At 44.2% G+C, this 23739-nt stretch overlaps 1 protein-coding gene across 1 annotated transcript in view; it reads right to left on the bottom strand.

The window, feature by feature from the left end:
- The window catches only part of HMGXB3 (HMG-box containing 3), a 52297-nt gene that overhangs the window by 16594 nt on the left and 11964 nt on the right, over nt 1–23739 (bottom strand). The window contains exons 6-10 of the mRNA XM_075541801.1: nt 20256–20387; nt 6694–7106; nt 4471–4646; nt 4255–4352; nt 1763–1861 (exon numbers count right to left, since the gene is read on the bottom strand). Of these exons, the coding sequence (XP_075397916.1) occupies nt 1763–1861; nt 4255–4352; nt 4471–4646; nt 6694–7106; nt 20256–20387 (918 nt within the window). The remainder of the gene's footprint in view (nt 1–1762; nt 1862–4254; nt 4353–4470; nt 4647–6693; nt 7107–20255; nt 20388–23739) is intronic.

Raw genomic sequence — 23739 nt, 5'->3', positions numbered from 1 at the left:
ATCTTGCTGTAAAGACAGGCGTGACTGTCAAGATTATAAATGCAGGCTGCCTCATCTTTCTCCACAGGGGATGTGGGTGAGCTGGAAGCCCTGACCTCCGCGTCAGCAGGCCAGTCTAATCCACTTCATCACTAGAGTGCCTCAAACCACTTGATAGGGTTGCAGAAGTATGAGGTGCTTGTGGCCCACCAAGGGGATCAGAGAGATTGCGAATAAATAAGGTGCATGACACCCTTGTGGGAGCAGAACTGTGTATGGAACAACCCTAAGGTGAGGGCTGGTCAGTTTTCCATCCCAGAAGTGGAAAGGGAGGCATCTCATGACCACCAAAAAAGGTCAGGAGTGGACTGTGTCTTTTGGACCCTGTGTTGAGAACCTCCCTACTGCAGGAGAAAAAGAACTGAAACCCAGGAGACTGTAAGAGATGGGAAAAAACAGCAAGAGAGAAAGGGGCTAACAGGATCAAGGCAGAGCGGTGGGCTTCCTGGACCACGGAGTGAGAATGCAGGATACCTTTGGGCAGGAGGCTTGTTTGGGCTGGGCACTTGGTGGAGCTGGAGTTGAGCTTACCTCTGTGTTTACTGGTGGAGTGGGGTTCTCTAGGCATTTTCTGACAGAGCTAAAAGCTCTGCTAACAGTGGGATGAGCAAAGCAAAGACCAAAGGGCTTCATGAGGTCAAGAGATGAGGGACAGAGAGGTATGCTGGCAGGCACTGCTAAGAAAAGGCTGTCCTGATTAAAGAACTGTATGCAAAGTAGTTTCTTATCCTAGATTGTAGCTGTCACTTACCTAAAATACCCCATAATCCCAAGTCTTCCCTGTGGGTTTTGTGTGGCCATTGCACACGCTTGAACCCAGCAAAGGGGGAGAGTGTGCTAGGGAAGGGGCAGCTGGTGGAAAGGCTGAAGGGTGGAGGTACGTCTGGCCTTTGGCTCACAGGAATCAGCCTCGGGCTGCTGAGCTTCAGATGATGAAACTGAAGCGGTGTCTACTATGCTAAGGTGGCACTTTGGGCTGTGGATCTTGACTCTCCTCCCCCCTGGTGAGAGTGACAGGCACATCAGACCCTGTCCTGTTATTTCTGCAAGGTGATAAAAGTAGGCTTCAAAAACCCTGCCGAAAAATTCCGTGGTCTTTCTGTGAACTTTCCAAGTCCCTGTCTCCGTGTAGATGGTGACAGACTTACTATTAGCAGAAAGGAAAGAACCTTGCCCTTGGTCGTATGGCACATTAGGGGCAGAGCCAGAACTGCCTTTGGACTAAGTCGGCTGTCCAGTATTGACTCCACTGTCCCCTGCTGTTTAGCCCACAAAAGGCCAACCCAGAGCCACCCTGGGATGTGAATATGTGCTGTAGCAAAGGGACGGAAACCCTGGCGAGAAAGGCTGGGCCAAACAAAGAAGCAGGCCTTTTCCTCAAGAAGCTCGCTGTTTTAGAGCAAAGCAGAACACCCCCAAACTCACCTGCAAAAGACACTTTCTAGTTAAACAAGTCAAGGTCTGGTAATTTGCCAATGCTGGATGGGCCCTCAACTGCAACAGTACCCTGACCTGAGAAGAAGCTATACTTGATAAGTCTCACTCGGGGAGGGAAAGGCAAAGCTGATTTCCCCCAGCAGCTACTGCCTTTGTGTCAGTGCTGGCATCTTCAGCCTCAGTAATCCCCACCTTACCTAGTCTCGATACCAACTACCGCACCCACAGCCGCACTGCACCCTCAACCACAAAACCAAACCACCCTCCATGGCACCCCACTACTTACCAGTGTGACAGTGCAACTGTACTTATACGGAGGAAACATATCAGGCTTGACCTCTACAACTTTGACCTGAGATGTCCTCGGAGCTGGGCCGTTTGACAGCTGTGGATCAGAACACACACCACTCAGTGCTTTTGAACCTTAGTGAGTTCCTCAAGTCCTGTGCCTTAGAATGGCTTGAGGAAATTATTCCCAAGGGTGTTGCACTTCAAATGAACCTTCTGGGCTGCAGACCAACAGTCACCCAGGTCACCAAAAGTTGAGTGTCACTTTCAAGTCCAGGGAGTGCCACGTTCCTCTGGCAAGAGCTAACAAGGTATATTAGAAGTGCTATGTATTGAATTTAACCTTCCTTTTCTTCTCTAAGACCTTGCACACACCCACAGCTGCCACCACCCCTGGGTGACCAGCAGAGGAAAGTAAAAGCCAGGTGATATTCTGCCAGGGAAACTTTAGAGCCACCACAGTGACCCGGGAAAGCACATGGCAAGAGTCTGATTGCCCTCCTTATAACAACTCGGTTTTGGGCAGTGTTTGTAAAATGGGGACCATAAGTCAATGAGGTACCATGGAATTAATTGAGGAGGTGGAGGCCAACATTTTGCAAACTGAAATGGAAAACGCCAGAATTATTCCAAATAGTTTCCACATTCAAATTTTAATGTACATACATATGGGTCGACGCATATATGAGAGAGACCTTCAGAAAGCTCGTGGAAAATCTAACGTGTTTTAGTTCCATTTCCCACGAACTTTTGGAAGACCCCTTGCATGTTTGCTGGGTTGTGATACGAAAATGTGTCTGCTGCCATGGGTCAGGCCACTGTCAAATGTTTGCAAAACACCAATCCACAGAATGTGGTGAATTATTCTAGCCACCTGTGACAAAGTAAAATAAAGTTAGAATGAATGTGCTTCAACACACAGGATTTTGACACACTGACAGTCAAGAGGTAGGCTCATGAGGACCTCTTTTCTTCCTATTTACCTTAATTTTCTGTGTTTCCACAAGCACCATGCATTCCTTTTAAGAAAAAAGCCACAGAGGGGTTCTGGTGAGGCAATGGTTAAGCACTCATCTGCAAGCCGAACGACTGGCAGTCAGGTAGCCCCGAGCAGCCGTCAGAGAAAATCCCTGGCGATCCGTGTGCTCCTGTGAAGGAAGGCTCCAGATGGGGCAGCCCTGGGGGCCGGCTCCACTCTGTCCTAAGGGTCACTGAGTCAGAAGTGACCAGAGAGCACACAACAACAAAGAGGCGCAAGAACAAAATGCATTACCTGATCTTAGATTTGATTCTGTACTGAAGAGGAAACACTATAAAGCGCATAACTGGATATAACTGATAAAATCAGAATATGATTACTAAAATGCTGCATCAATGTGTCAGAGAAGATGTCCATTCTTTTTGTTTTTAATGGGGAGTTAATACATGTATCATTCCCTAGTTCAATCACAAGCAGTACTGTACAATTGCTACTACAATCAGTTTTCAAACATGCTTTTCCTTCCTGAACTCCTTGACATCAGCTCCTCTTACGCGCACCGCCCACCAGAATCTCCCTCTTCCTACGAAATACACATCGGGGCTTAAAGGAGTGACGAGCCATACACGTTCCCTTCCAATCATGGCCATCTTTGGAGAAAGAGTGTCTTTTACTCCCATAAATTCACAGGGGTAGCTACATCATGTCCTCAAGGTCGAAATGAGTCAGCATCGACTTGATGGCAGGGCTGGTATGCACAGTTTACACACACGTGCACGGACGTGTGACACACACACACACAGGAGGAGGAAGCAAGTATGAGCACATGATAAAGCAAAACTACGTCAATAGGTCAACAATAACAACGCTGGCTATTTAGGAGTTATTTGTCCTTTTTTATTTTTGGTAAGTTTTAAATTATTTCTAAATAAAAACTAGGAAGAACATATCATTCTATAATAAGAAAAATTACAAAAAACTGGAGAGCCTAACAGTAAATTTCAAAGATGCTTCCCCAAGGGAACAGCAGTTAGGATGGGGGTGAACAGCCTTTGGGAGTAGCAGTGCTGCCCAGCTCAGGGTTCATAGGTGGGAGATGTCAGGGAGCGAGGTCTGACACAGTTAAAGCCTGAGAGAGACCATGGAGTGGCTACCCTCCACAGGGCCATCTCAGAGAGCAGCCTGTGCCTGGCCTGTGAGGGGACTGGACAATCCTGTGTATAAGCCCTCGAGTTAGGATGGAATTGGGGATCCTATTATTGTGGTGGAAGAGAGAATCAAGAAAGAATGAATACATTTTATGTATTATCTATCTTGCTTAAAAAAAAAAAAAAAGTAAAGTGTCCATGGTAAATTACCTCCAGAGATTTGCCAGCGTCAGATTAGGGCCTGCCTTTTGCCCATGGCTTTGAGATACTAACTGAAAGTTGGGAGTCCTGTTCTCAGAGTAGCCAGGAGCCTCCCTGCCCACCCCCCCCCACCCCCCCGCTCCCAACTGGTAAATGTCTTACCTTCATCTCGCCGACGCTGGATGGCTGTTGAGTGGGCTGGCCCAGCTGCTTCAGTGTGCTTGGCTTCAGACCACAGGTTCTCACAGAGCAAGCCTTATCTGAGATAACCAACAGGCAAAGCAGTGACTTCAGTGTGTTTGGCGTTGTCAGCTATCCCCCCATGCCCATTCTCAACCCCCTTCCCTGCCCACCTCCTGGGTCTGGCCCAGCCCTTACCACTCAAGGGAAAGGCCTGCCGGGCTCTGGAGAGTCCCATGCTGCTGCCTCGCCCCACACTAGTCGGGGCTGGGAGAATTGCTCTCATGGGTCTTGCTGCAGCCAATAATGAGGGTTTGCCCCGTGCTCTGCCTTTAAGCTCTGGGGCTCTGGGCCCAGTGGTGAGTGGGCCAACTCTGAAAAGATAAGAAGGGAAGTCACCTGGAAATCCCGGGCCATGGGAAAGCAAAGCAAAATGCAACCTTCAAACGACACCTTGTAAAAGGGTGGTGTGATGGGTAAGCAGGCACGGTTTGGAATTAGCCCAAGTAATTTCGACCAGGGTGGCTGAGGGACTTGAGAGGGCATACCGTCGGTAGTTCAATGCTGAGCGGAGCCCTAACATAGAAAGCCTCATTCTGCATTTGCTGAAGTGGCAGTCCCCCACCAAAAAATCCCAACAGCTTCTTCACTCTTTTGAGATAGAATTAACCCAAACGTATTGCCTAAAATAACAAACTCCAAATGCAAAAGTATATGTTATGTAGGTGTTTGTCTATGTTTAAAATTAATTACCACTTGGGGCTGGGTAGTCTCTGCTGAGAGAAGGGGACTGTCCAGTACATTGCAGATACCAGGGATGCCTCTGCTTCTACCTGTGGCAACTGAAAACGTCTCCAAACATGGCTCAGGTCCCCATGGCACACAAGTATTCCCAGATGAGAACCACTGATACAAGCAAACAAGGGCCTTCCATTACAAGTAATGGAGCTCCTGTACGTGGATCAAGAGGCAGTTAGTTCTGCGGGCAGAACAGGGGCACACTGCATGGTTTAAATCAGGAAAGGGGTGCATCAGGGTTGTATTCTCTTACCATACTTACTCAATCTGCACGCTGAGCTAATCATCAGAGAAGCTTGCTGCAAGTGAGCAAAAGATTTGAAGCCCTTGCTGACGAAGATAAAGGATTACAGCCTTCAGTGTGGATCACAACTCAATGTAAAGAAAACCAAATCCTCACAACTGGACCAGCATGATGAATAGAAAAAAGACCAAAGTTGTTCAGGATGTCATCCCGGGTGGACCTACACTCAATGCTCATGGCATCACTCAAGGGACCCAAAGATGACTCTCATGGGACAAATCTGCTGCACAAGACCTCTTTAGAGTACAGGATTGTAAAGCAAGAATGTCACTTTGAGGACTAAGGTGCACCTGAGCCAAGCCATTGGATTTTCAATCGCCCTGTGTGCATACAAAAGTTAGACACTGAATAGGAAGGCCAAAGAATTGATGCATTTGAATGGTGGTGTTGGGGAATCCTGAAAGTACCCCGGACTGCCAGGAGAACAAACCGGTTCTTGGAAGTAACAACAGAACGCTTCTTAAAAGCAAGCATGGCAAGATTCGTCTCATAGGCTTTAGACAGGTTATCAGAAGAAACCAGTCCTGCAGAAGGAGATCATGCTTGGAAAAGGAGCAGGAAAAAAGGGGCACATCCTTGACAAGTCAATTGGCATCATAGCTGCACGGCGGGCTCAAACCAGAATAACTGTGAGAGTGGCGGAGGACCAAGCGGGGTGTCCTCCTGTTGTACAGAGGACTGTCCTCCTGTTGCACACGGGGCCTAACTGCACCTAACAACCACTGCTTCTAATGAGGTGCTCTTTGTAGAATCCAGGAGAGCAAGGGGGGCAGTAAGACAGTTCACACTTACTGACCTGTTTGCAAGGCTCCAGGGCATATACACTTAACATATAACCTTTCTCAGTCAGTCTGTAAAGACAGGAGTTTACCAGAGGACTGAACTGAAACCAGGAGGCATGAAGTGACTATCCTCCATGTCAAAGAGAAGTCAAGAAGAGAGCTCTGATAGAAGTGAGTTCTCCTACCACCAAAACAGGAACTCTTTCCACGGGGTGGCTTACTATGGACACTCTTTCCATATCCAGTACCCAGGATTGGTAACTCATGTTTTTCTTAACAAGGTCCACAGCCCGCAGCAGCAAGACACCCAAAACAGCTTCAAAAAGATTAGCGAGAAAAGGTGTGTACGGATTTGACAATAGGAAAGGAAAGGCAAATCATGCAGGTGGCTGGCTAAGCCTGTGTTTCAATATCTCTAATAGAAGCGCCTCTAACTGGGCTCTGCTCAGCAATGCTCAAAGAACGGGATAAAACAGTGTTTCCAAGCCTGCTGCTTTAAAAACAGTCTAGTAACCTAAAAAAAGCCCATTCGCTCACCCTGTAGGTTTTTTAGAAGGGAGCACACTGGAGGTGTTGGCGCCCTCAGCTGGTGATCCGTCTGTCCCAGGACTGTCATTCTCAGCTGTCCCCAGGGTGACTTCAGACTGCACACCACTTTGGACGACCGGCGTCTTAGTGACTGCTGTCCCACGATTCCCAGGCGCTTCCTTGACCACAACATGGGCATCTGAGATGATTACTTCCTCCCATTCGTTCTCTTCACTCACTTCCTTGAGAGGAGTCACACTTAGGAGCTGGCTTACAGCTTCCGAGTTCTCCAGTGTCAGTTTGGACGTACTCTCCTTAGGGGAATTCTGCCCGGACGTAACAGGCTGTTGATTTCTTTTAATCACAGAGCCTTTGGAGGTGACGCCAGAAGTCAACTCCACTTTGACTTTGGCTGGCTTCTCCTAGAAAAAAGAAGAATATCCACATGGACTGGGCATTTTACTGCTGGCAACATGTTCATAAAGATGCACTCACTTGATTCTTGTTAACAAAAATGTATGCGTTCAACAGAAAAGGAAACTGAGCCCAGAGAGGGGAAGAGGCTAACTTAAAGGTACAGGATTTCTCAAAGGCACCACTGACTTGATGGCAATAGAAGTGACCCCCAGGGGAATGATGATGGTCTCTAAAATAAAACGAGTGATGTCACCAAGGTTACCCACAGACATTTATAAACCATGGATACAGGAAGAGATTTTGGACTTGCGCTTACTGGTAGCCCCGATCTAAGAACATGGCCCTGCTTGATGCTCGGCCTCATGAAGAGAACACTGAAGATAAGGGAGCCATAGCAAAGTGTGGTGAAGGAAGTGTGAAGAAACTAGATGGTGCCCAGCTATCACACAGAAATAGTATCTGGGGTCTGAAAGGCTTGTTTTTAAACAAGGAGCCATTACATGGAAAAAGCACCCCAGCTTGTGGGATCCAAGGATAGTAAATAGTTCCAATCTAAAGGCAGGAATGGGATCAGAGCTTAAATTGTGAACACCTGGTTTGCAAGAGCGTATGCACGGCAGTGGAAGCCCAAAATCTATTTTCAGGATCCAAACGTGGGTTTAGTCTCCAGAGAATCCCCTTGTGATCATAGCTGAGGGGTGTGAATAGCCCTGTTATCAGGCAGAGAACAGTGCAAAGTTGATTATGACAGAGGTAATTAGGTCACATTGTAATATTTTATCCTTTTAGACCAGTTCTCATCCTGGGGGGGTCAAGCAACCCTTTCACAGGGATCACCAGATTCATAACAGTAGCAAAATGACAGTTATGAAGTATCAATCAAAATAATTTTATGGGGAACTGGATTAAAGGGTTGCAGCATGAGGAAGGTTGAGAACCACTGATCTAGACCAGTTTGAAAGCTGTTCGTTTAAAAAATAAAGTGAAGGGCAAATACACAAAGATTAAGCCCCTAGGACATCCCCTTTGACCAGGGACCCGGGACGTGAATAAGCGTTAACATGCAGAATGCATTAGAAAGCAGCCAGTGGCGGATGCACTTAGGTTACAAGTCATGCCCTATCAACTGGTCTGACTTATAGACAGATGACACAGCCTTACTGGCTGCAAGTGAAGAGGACCTGAAGCACTTGCTGATGAAGAGCAAGGACTGTAGCCTTCAGTGTGGGTGACAACTCAATGTCAGGAAGGGCAAAACCCTCACAACTGGCCCGGTAAGTAACATCATGGTAAAGGAAGAAAAGGTTAAGGTTGTCAAGGACTTTGTCTTCCTTGGCCCCACAATCAATGACTATGGAAGCAGTTGTCAAGAGATCAAAAGACATATCACATGTGTGTGGCACAATGGATGGATGCATGCACTGTGATAAGAGTTGTACGAGCCCCCCAAAAATGATTTTTAAAATTATTTTAAAAATTAAATTAAAAAGAATCTAGAGGAATTTTCAAAAATAAATAATAAAAGACGTATCACATTAGGTAATCTGCACAAGACTTCACAAGAGCACTGAAGAGCATTACTTTGAGGATTAAAGTGCCTGACAAGCCATGTATTCTCCATGGCATCATATGGAAAGCTGGACACTGGAGGAGGAGGATGGTAGAAGAGATGCACTGACTCGTGAGGCTGGAGAAGACTAGAAGTACAATGGACCGCTAAAAGGACGACATGGTCCAAACTGGAGGAAGTATCAGGCCAGGGCGCTCCCTAGAGGCAAGGATGGGAAGACTGCCTCCTACATACAGGAGAGAATAGTCCCTAGAGAAGGGCATCATGTTTGGAAAGCGGAAGGGCGGGCCTCGACAATGGGCTCCGGCTAGGCCCCGTTGTGCGGCTGGTGCGGGACCAGGCAGAGCTTCCTTCTGCTGTGCACAGGACCTGGCTTGATGGCACCTAACATGGTCCATTTACAGTTGCTCTACTTTTCAGTGTTTTCTGTTCAACCGAGGTTTTTATTTTACTTTGTTATTCCTGTTAAGTTTCTTGGTTGTTTTAATGTTTTCTGTATCTGAAACCCACGACAGGTAAATCTAGAGACAGTAACTGGATTAATGGTTCCTTGGGGTTACCGCAGGGGAGACTGGGGAGTGGGAACGGGGAGCTAATAATGACGATGAGTACAACACTGAAGAAACTGTTCCAAAGTTGATTGTGGTGCCTATTACACAACTCTTCTGGATGCGATTGCATGGAACTGCATATGTGAATTATATGTCAATACAACTATCAAGGGGGAAAAGTTTCTAGTACTAAAACCGAGGTGGGAGTTATCTGTTGACAGGCTGTGAAGGCCCACACACTGACCGATACAGGCTAACACCACACAATTCCCCAGGAGCGGGCAACTTAATGAAATGTCTGACCAGTGGGATGCGTGCACATATCCAAATGAGCCCTGGCGGAAAAGAGGTTCCCCGTCCCTCTACTAAAACCCACTTGAGTGTAAGTCTTCTACCTCCATGGCCTTCTCACTCAGAGTACAAAGCGCATGTTAGGTGCCGCTGAGTCAGTTCCAACCCAGAGCGACCCCGTGTGCAGCATAATGAAGCACCGCTGGTCATGAGCCAGCTTCACAATTGCTCTTATGCTTGAGCCCATTGTTGCAATTCATCTTTGTCATCTCTCCTGATAACACGTCCAGCGTACATGAACTCTCACCGTCTTTGCCTCTAAGGAGTATTCTGGCTGAAAGACACTTGGGTTAGGGCAACACTCATTTTCTCCCGAACACATTTCATATTGGTAGGCCTCATTAGATTGCACTAAATAAATGTTTGCTTTTTTTGTTCAAAGCTACAACTCTATACCAAGAAAGTACATCCACGGTCAACCAAGCCACGGACTAAGCACTATGATGACCTTAGTCGCTGGGCTTCTAAGCAACATAGCCATCCCTCAAGGGCCACACCCGAAGCCTAAATGAACAAACTGGCCCCTACCTCAAAACCACCATGCCCTTGAGCTCAATCCATTGAGAAATCACTCTGTTCAAAGCAGCAACCCACGACTGCAGCTTGCATTTTGGACTACACTTGCACAAACTCTATCAAGAGTGTCTTGAATTCTGTCACAGGATAAATTATTCATGTTATCAATGCAATTACTTTATACCCCAGGGAGGTTACTAACAATGTTTTTCCTTTTTTTCTCTGCCTCTTGCTTGTTTTTATGGGTGGTGGTCTTGTTGGTTTTGTTTTTGTCATGACATGACCGTCAACGTTAGCCCGAGCTATTCATAACCAGGGACAGCAGATGGAGTCTGGGTACCCATGTAATTCTAGCCCCAATCCAAAACCAGTTCATTTTTATAGCACGGCCCTTCTCAATACTCTCCTTCATGAAATGATCCCTGAAGATAAGGGTGCTACAGCAGTGTGCGGTGAAGAAAGCAGATGGTGCCTATCAACTAGAATAGTGTCCGGGGTCTTAAAGGCTTGTATTCAAACAAGCAGCCACCTAAGCAAGGAATCAATTCAGTCCACACAGAAGAAACACACCAGCCTGTGTGACCCAAAGATGACAATAACAAAATCCAAATATGAAGAAGGGAAACTATCAGAGCTTAAAATGTGAACACTCAGTTTGTAGAAGTCTACGGAGGGTAGTTGGGAGCCAAAAGTCCATTTACAGATTATTTAGTCAGATTAAGGCACTGGCAGACATGCTCTAGCCTCAAGTGAGGGACTTGAACAGCGTTCGTCTCAGACAGATTCCTGGAAGCTTGATTACAGCAGGTCAGACATGTTACACACTTGGTCAGTTGACCTTAACCCAACCTGAGTTTGCTCTAAGTTCAAATATTTCTTGGCTGTTCTATGACAGAAATGTCTTCTTTTGCTTTTTAAATATTGTTGGGTCTTTCTTACATTTTATTTTTATCTTTACATTTTTATTTTATTTGTTTCATTTTTAAACTGTTTCTTCTGAGCTTCCCAGCTTGTGAAACGTAGGAGTGGCTAGAGACAGTAACTGAAGCAATGACTTATCAGGGGCAAACAATGGCTGCAGGATGGGGGAGGGAGTATGAGAACTGATTGTGATGAGCTATATACCATCCTATTAAAAAGCGATTTAACTATGGGAGTGTATAATATGTAAATATTATATCAAGAAAATGACCAAAAAACCCAAACTTGACCAACAGGTGAAATAATTTGGAAAAGGTTATCAATAATGGTTGTATAACATGAAGAGTATAATCAGTGGCACTGAACTATACATATAGAAGTTGATTTGGAGAATGTTTTGTTGTATATATTCTTGCCACAACTAAAAAAAATAACTACATGATTAACAATGAATACAAGGAAGAAAATGTTCTAAAATTGATTGGGGTGATAACTGTACAACTTCTTGATAGGAATGAACTCCTGGATTCTACGACATGTGGATGAAGGGCCAATAAAACCGTGAAAAAGAAAAGCACAAGGACTCCTCTGGTGAACTCCCTTCCTATCACCGAAGGAAAGGAGCTCATTCAAACGCACTGCACATGGCGGCTGGTGTCTCACATAAGTTGACTTTTGAAAGTCCACCCCGTTAAGTATTGCTGCACTAATATTATTATTACTTACTACACACACACACACACACACACTCTCTCTCTCTCTCTCTCTCTCTCTCTTTAAAGACGTTTCTTTCTTCTTGCGGGTACACAGTGCGAGGCACTATAAAAGGAGGTACAAAGTATAAAAGCTGGGTGTTATCTAGGCTCAAGGAGCCCTGGTGGTGCTGTGGGTTAAGGGAGGTCACCAGTTTGAGCCCACTTGTCACTCTGAAGGAGAAAAATAAGCAGCCTGGTTCCATAAAGGCGTATACTTTCAGAGGGAATCGACTGGATGGCTGTGGGTGGGTTATCTAGAGGCTCAGTTGTCCTCCAAGTTCTGTGACCAACTTCCCATTGTGAAGCCTGAGCACAGGCTCCCAGCATCTGTCAACAGCAGGAGTGTATATTGGGTGGCCAAATTCTTTATAGTGCAGGACCTCCCTGCACAGTGATGACAAGTAGGTTAAGATCTGTGGGCAAAGCAACTAAATGCAAACAGCACCTGTGTATCAGGGAATCCTAGAATGCATACCTCTATGACCAGTGCTCTCGACAGAATTAACGACAACAGCCATCTAAGGAATGACGACTGGTCTCTCCCCAAACTCACTGATTCAAATCTAGTCGCGCTCCTAGGGGCCCTTTGAGACAGAAGAGAACTGACTTTATGGGTTTTTAAAGCTCTAAGTCTTTTCTTAGGGGAGTACAAAAGCCCGTTTTTCCCCTTTGGAGCAGCTGGTGGTTTTGAACTTCTGTTTGCAGTTAGCAGCCCAACACATAATCCACTATGCCACCAGGGCTCCCAGAGCAAAGAAGAAAGATAAAAATTGAAAGGGACAATGGAAACAATTAGTCCAGATGACCAACGAAGCATTTAAACATCAGTCTCCATGGCCCTGAGACCAGAAGAACTAAATAGTACCCAGCTACTATCACCACCTGCTCTGAAAAGTAGGTCTGGGATAGTGGGACTAAAATGTGGAGCAAAGTTCAAAATCAGGCTTACTGGTTGGCAAGAGACTGGCAGCACCCTGCAGACTAAGGCCCTTCATCACCCCTCAGGTCTGAAATGGACCTCAACCTGTGGCTCAAATGTCAACTCAAGCTAAGTAACACTATCGAGACACACACACACACTTAGAATAGTCAACCATTTGAGATTAGCCAACAACAAAGTGTTGGGAAAGAAGAGGAATGGACACAGGAGCTAGCGGGAGGAAGTGGGATAAATGACCGAGCAAACGGCAGTGAATCACAACAAAAGGCACTGGACTCCAAAGTGGAGATGATCTGCTCTACACACCTCCGCCCAACTCCCAGTGAAGTTAGGGAAGATGCTGTCTCCAGTCCAGCACCCTCAGATCCTAATACACAAACGCTCAGGAGGAGCTGAGTCGGTATGGAGAAAGACTGCAAGCACGCTACACAGAGAGAAACGGCCGCAGAAAAACAAGCAGCCAAACTAACCTGAGACGAGATCTTGGAGCGAAACAACGTCTTCGATATCGGTGGTTTTAGATAAAAACCACTTGTGGGAAGATAATTCAGGTCGTCAGAAGAGCAAACTCTACATGGTGATCTCACGGTTCCTTTAACTCAGCCCACCCTTTTGGATGACTCTCTCTGGCAGGATAGAAAGTAATTCTTAGCAGGCTCTGCCTGCTCAGATACCTCAAGGACCACCATCTCTGAGAGAGCCCCTCAGAGTGAAGCTTTGAGCTAAACAATCTTAAGACACTACCTTTTGCTCCATCCAACGCATTGGGAATTGTCACACGTTTCGTGGATTAATTTTAGCCAGTAGGAACTGTAGAACAAGATAAGGTGATTCACTTCCTGACTGGCAAGAACACATTTGGAGCTCTTAGAAACTATTTATACTTTGTGCTTCAAAGCTCAGAATTCATGAACTCTCTGTAAATAGCAGCGCCTGCCTGAGAAGTGTGGTTTAATAGAAAAAGCACTGGAGCTGTGTGAACTCAGCAAGTCACTTCTCTTCGATCTATTTTTTCCTTCGGCTGGCAACTCTAACAGTTGAACTAGATGAGAACCAAGGTGACTTTAGCTCTAAACTTCTTCTAAGTGCGCAGATGCCAAAATGGTTTACCTTTTTCTCCTCATTCGCGCTTAAGGAATTTAAAAATCACATTATCCACACTATATGATAATCCCTGCAAAAACCTGTGGAAAATTAAAATCTAAATCAAGATGGAGAGTACGTAGCTAAGGGGGTTGGAGGATCTGCTTTCGGAAAGAGAACCCAGGCTCAAAAGGTATTTCAAAGAGGGGAGAAAACATTAGATGAAATTCAAAATAGCACCAAAGACAACCAACCTGAAGGAAAGACGCGCTTACCATGATCACGACTATCAGCACAAGAAAAGCTTTGCCTTGATGAGAGACCTCCAAGTCCAACCTCTATCTAGTTCAGTCTCCCTACTGCACCCAAAATGTAGCGTGTGTGTGCGCGCACGCGCGCAGGAGTTTTAAATCACGGTAGCACGCATGGAATGGCCTCAGAGAAGTTAAGGAGCTTGAAAAAATTCCCTGGCGACATTACTGCTAGGTCCTTCCCGACTTGTGAAAGGCAACACTAACAGCAACAACAGACAGTCAGCTATTACATGACAGTCAGTCAGAAAAGGTTGCAACACAATCTAGAAATGTTTATTAAACAAAAGTATCAAACTGTGAAGCTGTTTGCTCTATGGCCCTCCCCCGCCCCCTGGCATCTAGGCTTATGCGCTTCCGAAGGTGGTGTCACCTTCTTCTCCCACACTGCTGAAGCATGCTGCACTGATTTACACTGCTGAAGCATGCTGCACTGATTTACACTGCGGCAAAAGGACAGTGTGCCATTCTTGCCATCTTCTGTTTGCGGAGACATGTTTACATTTGCTTTGTTTGAACTGGAGCCCCCAATGGCAGTATGTTTTGACTAAATCTTTTTAAAAAAATCTGAAACACCTCTTATTTGCAACTCCATAAAAAGTTAAAATAAAAAAAATAAAATAAAGCAAAGGAGATCGCACAGTACTTTGTAGATACAGGATAAGCAATGATGAAGTGCTTAAGAGAAAAAATTAAACCATTAAAAAATTTAAATAAAATCACATTTGCTACAGATCACATGGATTTTAATAACCTTATTAAACAACCATCCAGAACGTCTTATGGCAGCAGTGCTTGAGCTAGCACTTATTTCAGTTATGACTCACTTCATGTAGATACCTCTTTAACCCACTGCAATGAATAAATTGTCCCATAATTTAAAAAACCTTAAAGCAAGTAGGAAATGACTCATGTATCATATGGAGCTCTTCCCATTTTGGGGCCAAAGGCTTAGCTCTATAGCTTTGTCTATGGATTCGTTTAAAAACTGAGTGTAAAAACTGCTGGTTTTTATAATTACAGTAGTAAAGTGAAAATTTCTTAATCGGGAGTATTTTCTGCAGTTTTGACTGCATATAACAACATACTTTAAAATATGTCCTCCCAATAGGCAATACCTGATTTCACGGTCACTTTCAGAAATAAGAGTGCCACAGTCCTATTACGGGTCTGGCTACGCCTCTTGATGCTGCCAATGACGACAGCCGCAAACACTGCCTGAGGACGCTTACTGCACCACAGCTGAGTCACCCACTTCACACAGACCATCTCAAGTGACCCCCCCCACACACACACACAACAGCCCTAAGGAAGCAGGCGCTAGTGCTACTACCTCTGACTTACAGAGGAGAGGGAGGAAACCTAATTGAGGAAGGAGGTATAAAAGGACTTACTGGAGGTTACTTAGTAGAGACTTGCAAAGAGGAAGTCAATTTCAGAAACCTATTTTAAGGTGTTTTTTTAAATCATTTTATTAGGGGTTCATACAAGTCTTATCACAATCCATACATCCACCCATTGCATGTCACACACATTTGGACATCTGTTGCCCTCATCATTCTCAGAACATTTGCTTTTTACTTAAACCCTTGGTATGAGCTAATTTTTCCCCCTTCCCTCCCCGCCACCCCCCATAAACACTTGCTAATTTATATATTGTTATTATTTTGTTTTATCTTTTTTCTCTTTCTTTTTAATCATTTTATTGGGGGCTCGTACAACTCTTATCACCATCCATACATATATCCATCGTGTCAAGCACTTTTGTACATTTGTTTCCCTCATCATTCTCAAAACATTTGCTTTACTTGAGGCCTTGGTATCAGCTAGATTTGGGGTTTTTTAGTTCTTGCTTACTGTTGTCTTGTACCTTTGAGCTGATTTCAACTCAAAGTGAACCCAGCGTTACAGGGCAAAACTGCTCCATAGTGTTCTCTTGGCTGTAAGCTTTATGGGAATCAAAAAGAAACAGAAGAAGAAAAAAGCTAGGCCTTTTCTGTGGTGGTGTCACTGAGTGGGATGAAGTCAGCAGTCAAGTACATCCCATGCATGCCAGCAAGAATCCTCAGAATCACACTTTCTCATTATTCTGTCCTAGTACTGCTGAACTTTAACAAGCCAGGAAGTCACCATGCTCGTGTTTCTCAAAAAGAACCCACTGTGAAAACTGCTCAAGAGAAGATTCACATACGCCGCTATACAAGTCTTCTCCAGAGTGGAAGAATTCATTAAGCTATCTCTCAGAAACAATGCCCTTTCTTTTCTTCCAATCCAAACTCCAGAGCATTCCACACCCACCTCCTCTATCAAAGCTTTGTTGACCATTCTAGTCCTTGAAAACAGTTCGTCTATGAATTACTTCAGAATTTAATGGCTATTCCGCTAACTTTGACCACACCTAACTTATAAACAAATGTGCTGTGTTTGTCGTGTTTTATCCTGGAGGTGCCAAACATGTAAGTGGCAACAACCTGCACTGACCTGCACTTCAGAGGCATAGCTGTGATGCTCCCTGGTGGACAAGGGCTGTGTAGGATGCAAAGGGAATTAAGAAGCTTGCAATGTGACCTAAACAGAAACCACACCTAGCTGATGATGGCTTTTAAGTAAAAGCACAGGTACTGTAGACATGCGTACAAGTCACTTATTTTGCCCCAAGGGACCCTAGAGATACGCCACAAAAGTGACACCGTGAGCCATGAACCATAGTTACGCAGTCACATCAGACATAAATGTAGACAATGAACTAGCTTGGTTATAGGAGAGACAGAGACATAAATATGTAAAGTTAAATTGTAGAAGGTCATAAATATGAGGTCAGGGGCTTCCCCTAAGCCTGAGAAGATGTGAACTATGCATCTGCAGTGAAGGGAAATTTCTTAATATGGTTTTTCTATCCATATCTCTGTAACTCCCACCGTATCACTGGGTGGAATTGTACAAATAAGGATCATGAGACACTAATAGAGGAACTGTTCAGTTTTGGTTGCCATGAGAGACAGACACAGACAGACAGACAGACAGACAGAGAGAGTGAGAGAGAAAGAGAGAGAGAGATATGGATGGAGATACATCCAATCTCTACTTTGGGGCAATACATCTTGGGCCAATGTGGAAATGGATTCTCTTTCTCCCTTGTGTAGCCAGAGATCAGATGGGGCCCCCATCTGCCCCCACACCATTTTAGCATCATTTGAATAGTTACTAAGTACGGAGGAAGGGGGTTTATCATACTTTAATCCTAACAGGAAACAAGTCAATTAAAATGGTGAAGCCATTCTACTAACATGGGGTTGCTATGAGCCAGAGCCAACTTGATGGCACATCTAAGTCATTCATGGGAAATTATGAAGGGGAATGTTTTCAAAGAAGAATACAGGATTTTCTGTTGTTATTTTGTTTGTTTTTTTTAAAAAGCAGGATACAGAAGTCGCACATTAACAAAGACAGGAAGAAAATACATGTAGTCCTTAAGTAGACCATAGTTATGACCATCTGTTTTTGGCGGGGATCTTTCAGTACATTTCCTTAAGAACCTATACTACCTACAATGTAGCAGAACATAATTTGCTGGTTATTCTCAGATGTTCGTTCACTCACAGATGTTCCATTTTATGATTGTTAGGTACAGTTCCCTAGGGAAACAAAACCAGGACACTTATTACAGGTATAGATAGATAGATTTATACAGCACGAAGGAACTTAACAGCCAATTAGTCCACAGAGGAGTACAGAGGGCTCAGTTCAACTCACTTCTGAGAAACAATATACTAGAACTCAAGAGGGCTGCTGGGTCCAAGGTCAAAGAAGCAGACAGCGTCGTCTTCCCTCAGGCAATACAGGCAGTAATAGTCAGCAGCTCAGGAGCTTAGCGAAGCAGGCTGGACCCAGATGGGATACCAACCTCAAGGAATGCAGGAGGACAGGATCCACCAGCCTCAAGCTCACGTCTCAAAGGAACTTCAAGCCCTAGGGACATGTGATCCACGGACCGTCCCACAGGTAGTGTAGCTCACAAGCAGCCACACACTCATCTGATCACCAGAGAGCAAGAGGGGCGGGTTTTGCAAAGCCATTTATCTCTGTGCCCTCCAAACAAACTGCGACCTCATTAATCCCACATGCTCCTATTGGCCAGGTTGGCACAATAAATCTATCTATCACAATGACTGTTCAAAACATAACCATACGATGGGTTTTAGCTTAGCCTGCAATGAAGGTGATGTCTACAGTCGTTAACAGAAAGTTGAGCAATGCTCTCCTCTACAGGGGACAACTACACTGGGCATGTGTTCGACAACTATTGTGACTCAGACTTCACGGCTATGACACTGAAGCCAACACTTCAGGGTAGACCAACCCTAAAACTTGATCACATTCAGTATTTTGTAACCTTAAACACCAGTTGTTAATTTGAAGCCAAGTTGTTCAAGTTTCTCGAGCTGTAACACCTGCACTGCTTACACCGCCAATAATATGTCTAACAAAAGGAACCATACCACTGAAAGTTCTAATCCAACAAAAAAAGGACAAAAAGATTGAGATAATTAAGACCTATGGTAAAGAAATTTGGCACACAGAACATGGGAAAAGACTAGTTATTCATCAAGGATAAAAATAGAAATGTGGGGTGACCGGCATAAAATCAACTATTTTAACAAAGATAATGACAGGGTCAATCCATAAGTTAGAGACACTGTTGATGATCTCACCAGAAGGCCAAATCCAGCAGAGGGTTCCTGTGAGGTTACTGACTGTTCACACAAAAGCATGCAGCATTTCTGAACACCAGAGGGAATGGTCAGCAAAGGCTGGTTTAATTGCTCCAAATACAGAGTTGGCATACCTAACATGCATATAACTTGTGAGTTATGAGCAAGACTGCAGTCATTTTGTTTTTTTAGAGTCAGCCCTGCATAAGAATACGTAACCCTACTGCTTTTTGTCATTAGTCTGCTCTGGATGTTTCCATAAGCTCAGTCAGAGCTGAACTGCTACTTACCTGCTGCTAGAGTCAAGCTGACCCCTCTAGCCCTCTCGGTCATTGTATCGATTGATAGAGTAGCTGAAGATTTAATGCAAAATTAATACATTATCCAGTTCCTCAGCAATGCCTCTATTTTAATTGTGCCTAGCATCTGCAGTCTGCGTGATCTGTCCTGGACTGTCAGATTTACAGCCCACTTGTAAATAATCTGTAATTAGCATTTGCAGGGAAAAACCAGTACATAATGTGGAAACTCTACTAATCTGAGTTCCCGGGAAAGAGTGAGTTGCTGGAAAGATGCTCTAAGTCTAGCCCCCAGTAAGATTCAGTTTATCTCTCCGTAACACTGGATAATGGCTATTGATCAGGCTCATTCCCACCAGGGAAAGGACCAAATGTTTGTGGGTAACACACAGGAGACACAGAAAGTATTATTGCTGAAGCTGCCAAAAATTTCAAGGATGAGATAGATAAAAGAGGAAGGACACACTTAGCAGATAACTTTATAGTGAAAGGATGAACTTCAATGTACTCTAAACTACATCAGGGGCATCGGTTGCATGACAATGACAACATGGACCCCAATGATGCTTACTTTGCTGAAGACAGATGCAGGAATCAGTGCGGTATGGCCACAGGATAGCGAGAGAAAAGGGGGAGGACCATGCAAACAACTCTCATTTTCAGACTACAACTGTCAGGGCCAACCCCAGGCATAATCCAAAACCTTCCCAAGTGGAATCAGTATTGCAACTGACAACACGCCAAAGGGGCCCACTCTTCTTCATTGTCGGAGTAAATTTTAAAGATTTGTGTATTTTCTAATGTTTACATGTATGCATTAAGATACACCTGTATGCGATGTTTCCAATCCCCAAAGACATAAATAATCAGATTTCTAAATTAGGGACTACCAAAATGTGAACCTCATTAAGGCACCAGATGTGAACTAATAGTGGTTTTGCTTTGACAGATTTCCAAGGCAAATGTGGTCTTAAGATTAGAGATTTCTTTATCCTTTATTTTAAACAAATTGTCTAAAATGATAAAGGCATCTAGTCAGGAAGTTAAAAATAAATATTGGTATTTTTGAAGTCCTTTGTTTTTTAAAGCAAAAGGAAACATGCTTTGAGGGGGATTCCACAGTAGCAAGAGTCACTGGAGCTTACCTTTGGGACCCACTTCCCTCCTAGGAAGTGACCACATGTGGGGCACTGCGGTGGTTTGTGCCTGGTGACATATGTAAAGGAGCAGCCTGGGCTGGTGCATGTCCCATGGCCCCTGCGGGTATATGTAGTCGTCTGTAAAGAAGAGAACAGGTCAGAACTGATAATGCAGTTTAACCTCTCTAAGACTCTGAAAATCACTATAACCAAAATTATGCTGGGAGGATACCAGCTTGTCGAGAATAACCAACTCAAGTTAGTGGAAAGATTCTAAGATACTTTTTAGAAATGGAGAAAAACTTAATTCAAATGGGAGTAGAGAGCCGCTCAATTTAGTTAGGTACAGCAAAGTGTAAAAAGTTTGTAGTTGCCATCTGGAGATGTGGTACCACAGAGGCCACATATTTTGCCAATAGATCACTTAATTCTCAGTAATGTTACCAAGTACTATTGCCACAGAGGTCCAGAGAGGCTAACAGCTTTGGAGCAAATAAAAAAGCTGATTTCGCTAAGCCCTTCTGTCCTAAAGTGTCTTGTGAGTAAGACTGGGACTGAAGCATCAGCCTTAAATACCAGCATATTTTTCCTAAGTCATTGCTTGAAGTTACTATTTAGGGTATTTCTAAGTTCACTGTAATTTAAACACAGAATTAGCCTAGCTTGTATTTTCATTTCACTTCCTGGGAGGTGTTCAAGATGAAGAGTCTATATTGAGCCCCAAACTGAGAAAAGATTAAGAGCTGTTTTGCTAACTGCAAGGTCAGCAGTTCGAAACCACCAGCTGCTCCAAGGGAGAAAGACTGGGCTTTCTCCTCTGTCTCGGAAACCCACAGGGGTCTCCATGAGTCAGCACTGACCCCATGACAGTGAGTTTGGTCTGAGTTACCTCATTCGCTTCCCATGACACATGCATGAAATAACTAGGGCAGGTTCTATGTCTACTTTACTGAGGAGAAAATCCAGGACCTAAGAGCAAGAGCTATGAGTGACCCCTACATCAAAGTGTGCAAGCGGCTCAGAGACGAAATCATTCAAGTGTGTATGCGGCTATGTAGGAACCCACCATTTGGGGTTTCCATGGCACCACACCAGTTTCACACTCAGCTGTAACTTAGTTCCACTGCCATAATCACCAGTCCCCCAAGGCTGCCTGGCAGAGGGAGCTTCGTGGCAGCGTGTTTTCCCCATGGGAGGATTTTGGGTTTTAGGCCAGATTGGGGAAACAGGAATTAATAGCTGAATAAACATTCACAAGTGACAGAGCAAATCCACAGGAAAATGCTTTCTTTCTAGCACTAATCTGAAACTGGAGCATGGTTAATGAATGAGTAGCTTCTATGTGTCATGGAATGTAATAACTTACTGTCATACAACCTATTCAAAAGGAGATCAGTGGAAATGATTAGAGCTGGCGCTGAATACACTGTTCATATGCAAATAATTTGTGTTGAGTGTCAAAGGATTTGGTTTCTACTTTTAGATTTCCAACTCACTTCACAGTGACTGGACCAATTTTTTGTATCTGTGAAAACTAGATCAAGATGAATCAAATTCTTTGCTGCATTCAGAGCCAGAGGGTGCAGCTAGGTGCATGGAGAGACCGTTGGATGGTACCTAATAATAATATAACCTTGATAGCAAAGCCAGGCAAAAGTATCACACAAAATAATTCGACCAGCATCCTCATGAATAGAGGCAAAAACTCTCAAAATGTTTTAGTAGCAGAATGCAACATCATGTTAGAAATAATAGTAATACATCAGAGATACAAAGATATAAACTGAAAATCAATTCGTATAATTCACCACTTAAATCAAACAAAGGAAAAGAGTCACATGATTCCCTCAATAGATGCTGAAAAGGCAACTGATAAAGTCTAACACCATTTCTTCATATCGCTTGCAGCAAAAAACGAAGAGACATTCCTCAGCATAATTCAGGGACAAGGATGCCCATTATCACTGAGACTCTTTTCAACTCTGTAATGAAAGTCCTACCCCAAGAAAAAAGCAAGCAAGCGTATCCAAAGTGTTAAGTGTCAGAGACTGAAAGAAGGGAGCGTGTTCGGACAAGCTCCCAGTGCTAGATTTTAAGAAGTCTGGGATTCTGGTGGAGGGGACCTTCATGTTTGTAAGTTGGAGATACGTTCTAGTCACATTCTCCTAAGAAAAAGTCAACCCCCTCATTGTCCCCTCAAAGTAATGCCAATTTTAAGGTGCTACCTGCAAACACATGGTCCCTTACTATCTTCTTGAAGGTCAACTCCTTGAAGGCTATCTGCCTAAAGGTTATCTGTTAACAAAAGCAACCAGACCGTCTAACTCTAAAGTATGGCTCACTCCCTTCTGATAAGGATTGTTCTCCTGGAGAAGAGCTCAAAGACATCTAAGGTCAAGCCAACTCAGGGACGACCAAGGTTAGGCTGCCATCTTGACTCTAGAACCTCCCATCTTGTTACGTATGTGCCTGTCATCTGGTGCCTCCCTGTCCTACTACTGTGTGCACACCCCTAGCTTGTCCCCCTCCTGTTACATGCACAACTCTATTTTACAGATATGCTTACCATGGCTTGCTTGCCCAAGATTATATAAGCTCATAAAGATACAGTACACCTTCTGCTGGACTTGGTTTCTGCAGTCATGGTGGAGGTGAGCCCTGCATGCTTTCTCTGTAATTCACCCCTCAATTACACAACCGTCCCCCCTTGGACCCAATTCACTTGTGGAGGTTGGTCCTCTATGGTTAAGAAAGAAGTAAAACAAACCCAATCTACATTGGGATACCCTTTCTTGCCTATCAGCAGATGAGTAGATAGACAAATTGTGGTCCATACATACATACAGTGGAAAAGAATGCCAATGACATTACTACATTTAGAGGACAACAGTACATGATATCACGTTTATAAAAAGCCAAGAATAGATATACACAAGGCAATGTTCTTTGATAGTTACCAGGGATGGGAGGGAATCACTAAGTTCCAAGCTTAAGCTAAACCCACTGTCTTTGACTTGATTCCAACTAAGAGACACATAACTCTGTTAATGAGGTAGGGAATACACACTAAGTCTGCATAATCTGACCTAAGTAAATAAAGGCGCTGAGAGGCCCCTGGGAATAAAGGGTAGCTACAGTAAATACGATCACATATGCAATCATGTGTGTTCTTGCCACAACAGAAATAACAAAAAATTCGTGAGGGGTTACACAGGTAAATATGACAATGGGAAGGCTGACTGGCTTAAGTAGATGCATGTTAGGCACAGAGGAATCAGTGTTAGGGATACTTCTTAGGCATTCCAGATACTTTGTGGGTTTGTTTACTGGGCTTGGAGGTTAAGGACCTCAGTCTTACGGGACTGGTTCAACTTGTGTAACCTAATTCACAAAAATGTTCTATGTCTTAGTTTGGTGAGTAATGTCTGAGGTCTTTAAAGCCTGGGATCTTTCATCTAAGATACAATTTCTGGTTTCTCTTTGTGTGGAG

The sequence above is a fragment of the Tenrec ecaudatus genome, chromosome 2 (assembly GCF_050624435.1).
Source record: "Tenrec ecaudatus isolate mTenEca1 chromosome 2, mTenEca1.hap1, whole genome shotgun sequence".
Taxonomy (NCBI): Eukaryota; Metazoa; Chordata; class Mammalia; order Afrosoricida; family Tenrecidae; genus Tenrec; species Tenrec ecaudatus.
Note: the sequence above shows the minus strand (reverse complement) of the source record. Positions and strands in the feature narration are given on the sequence as shown.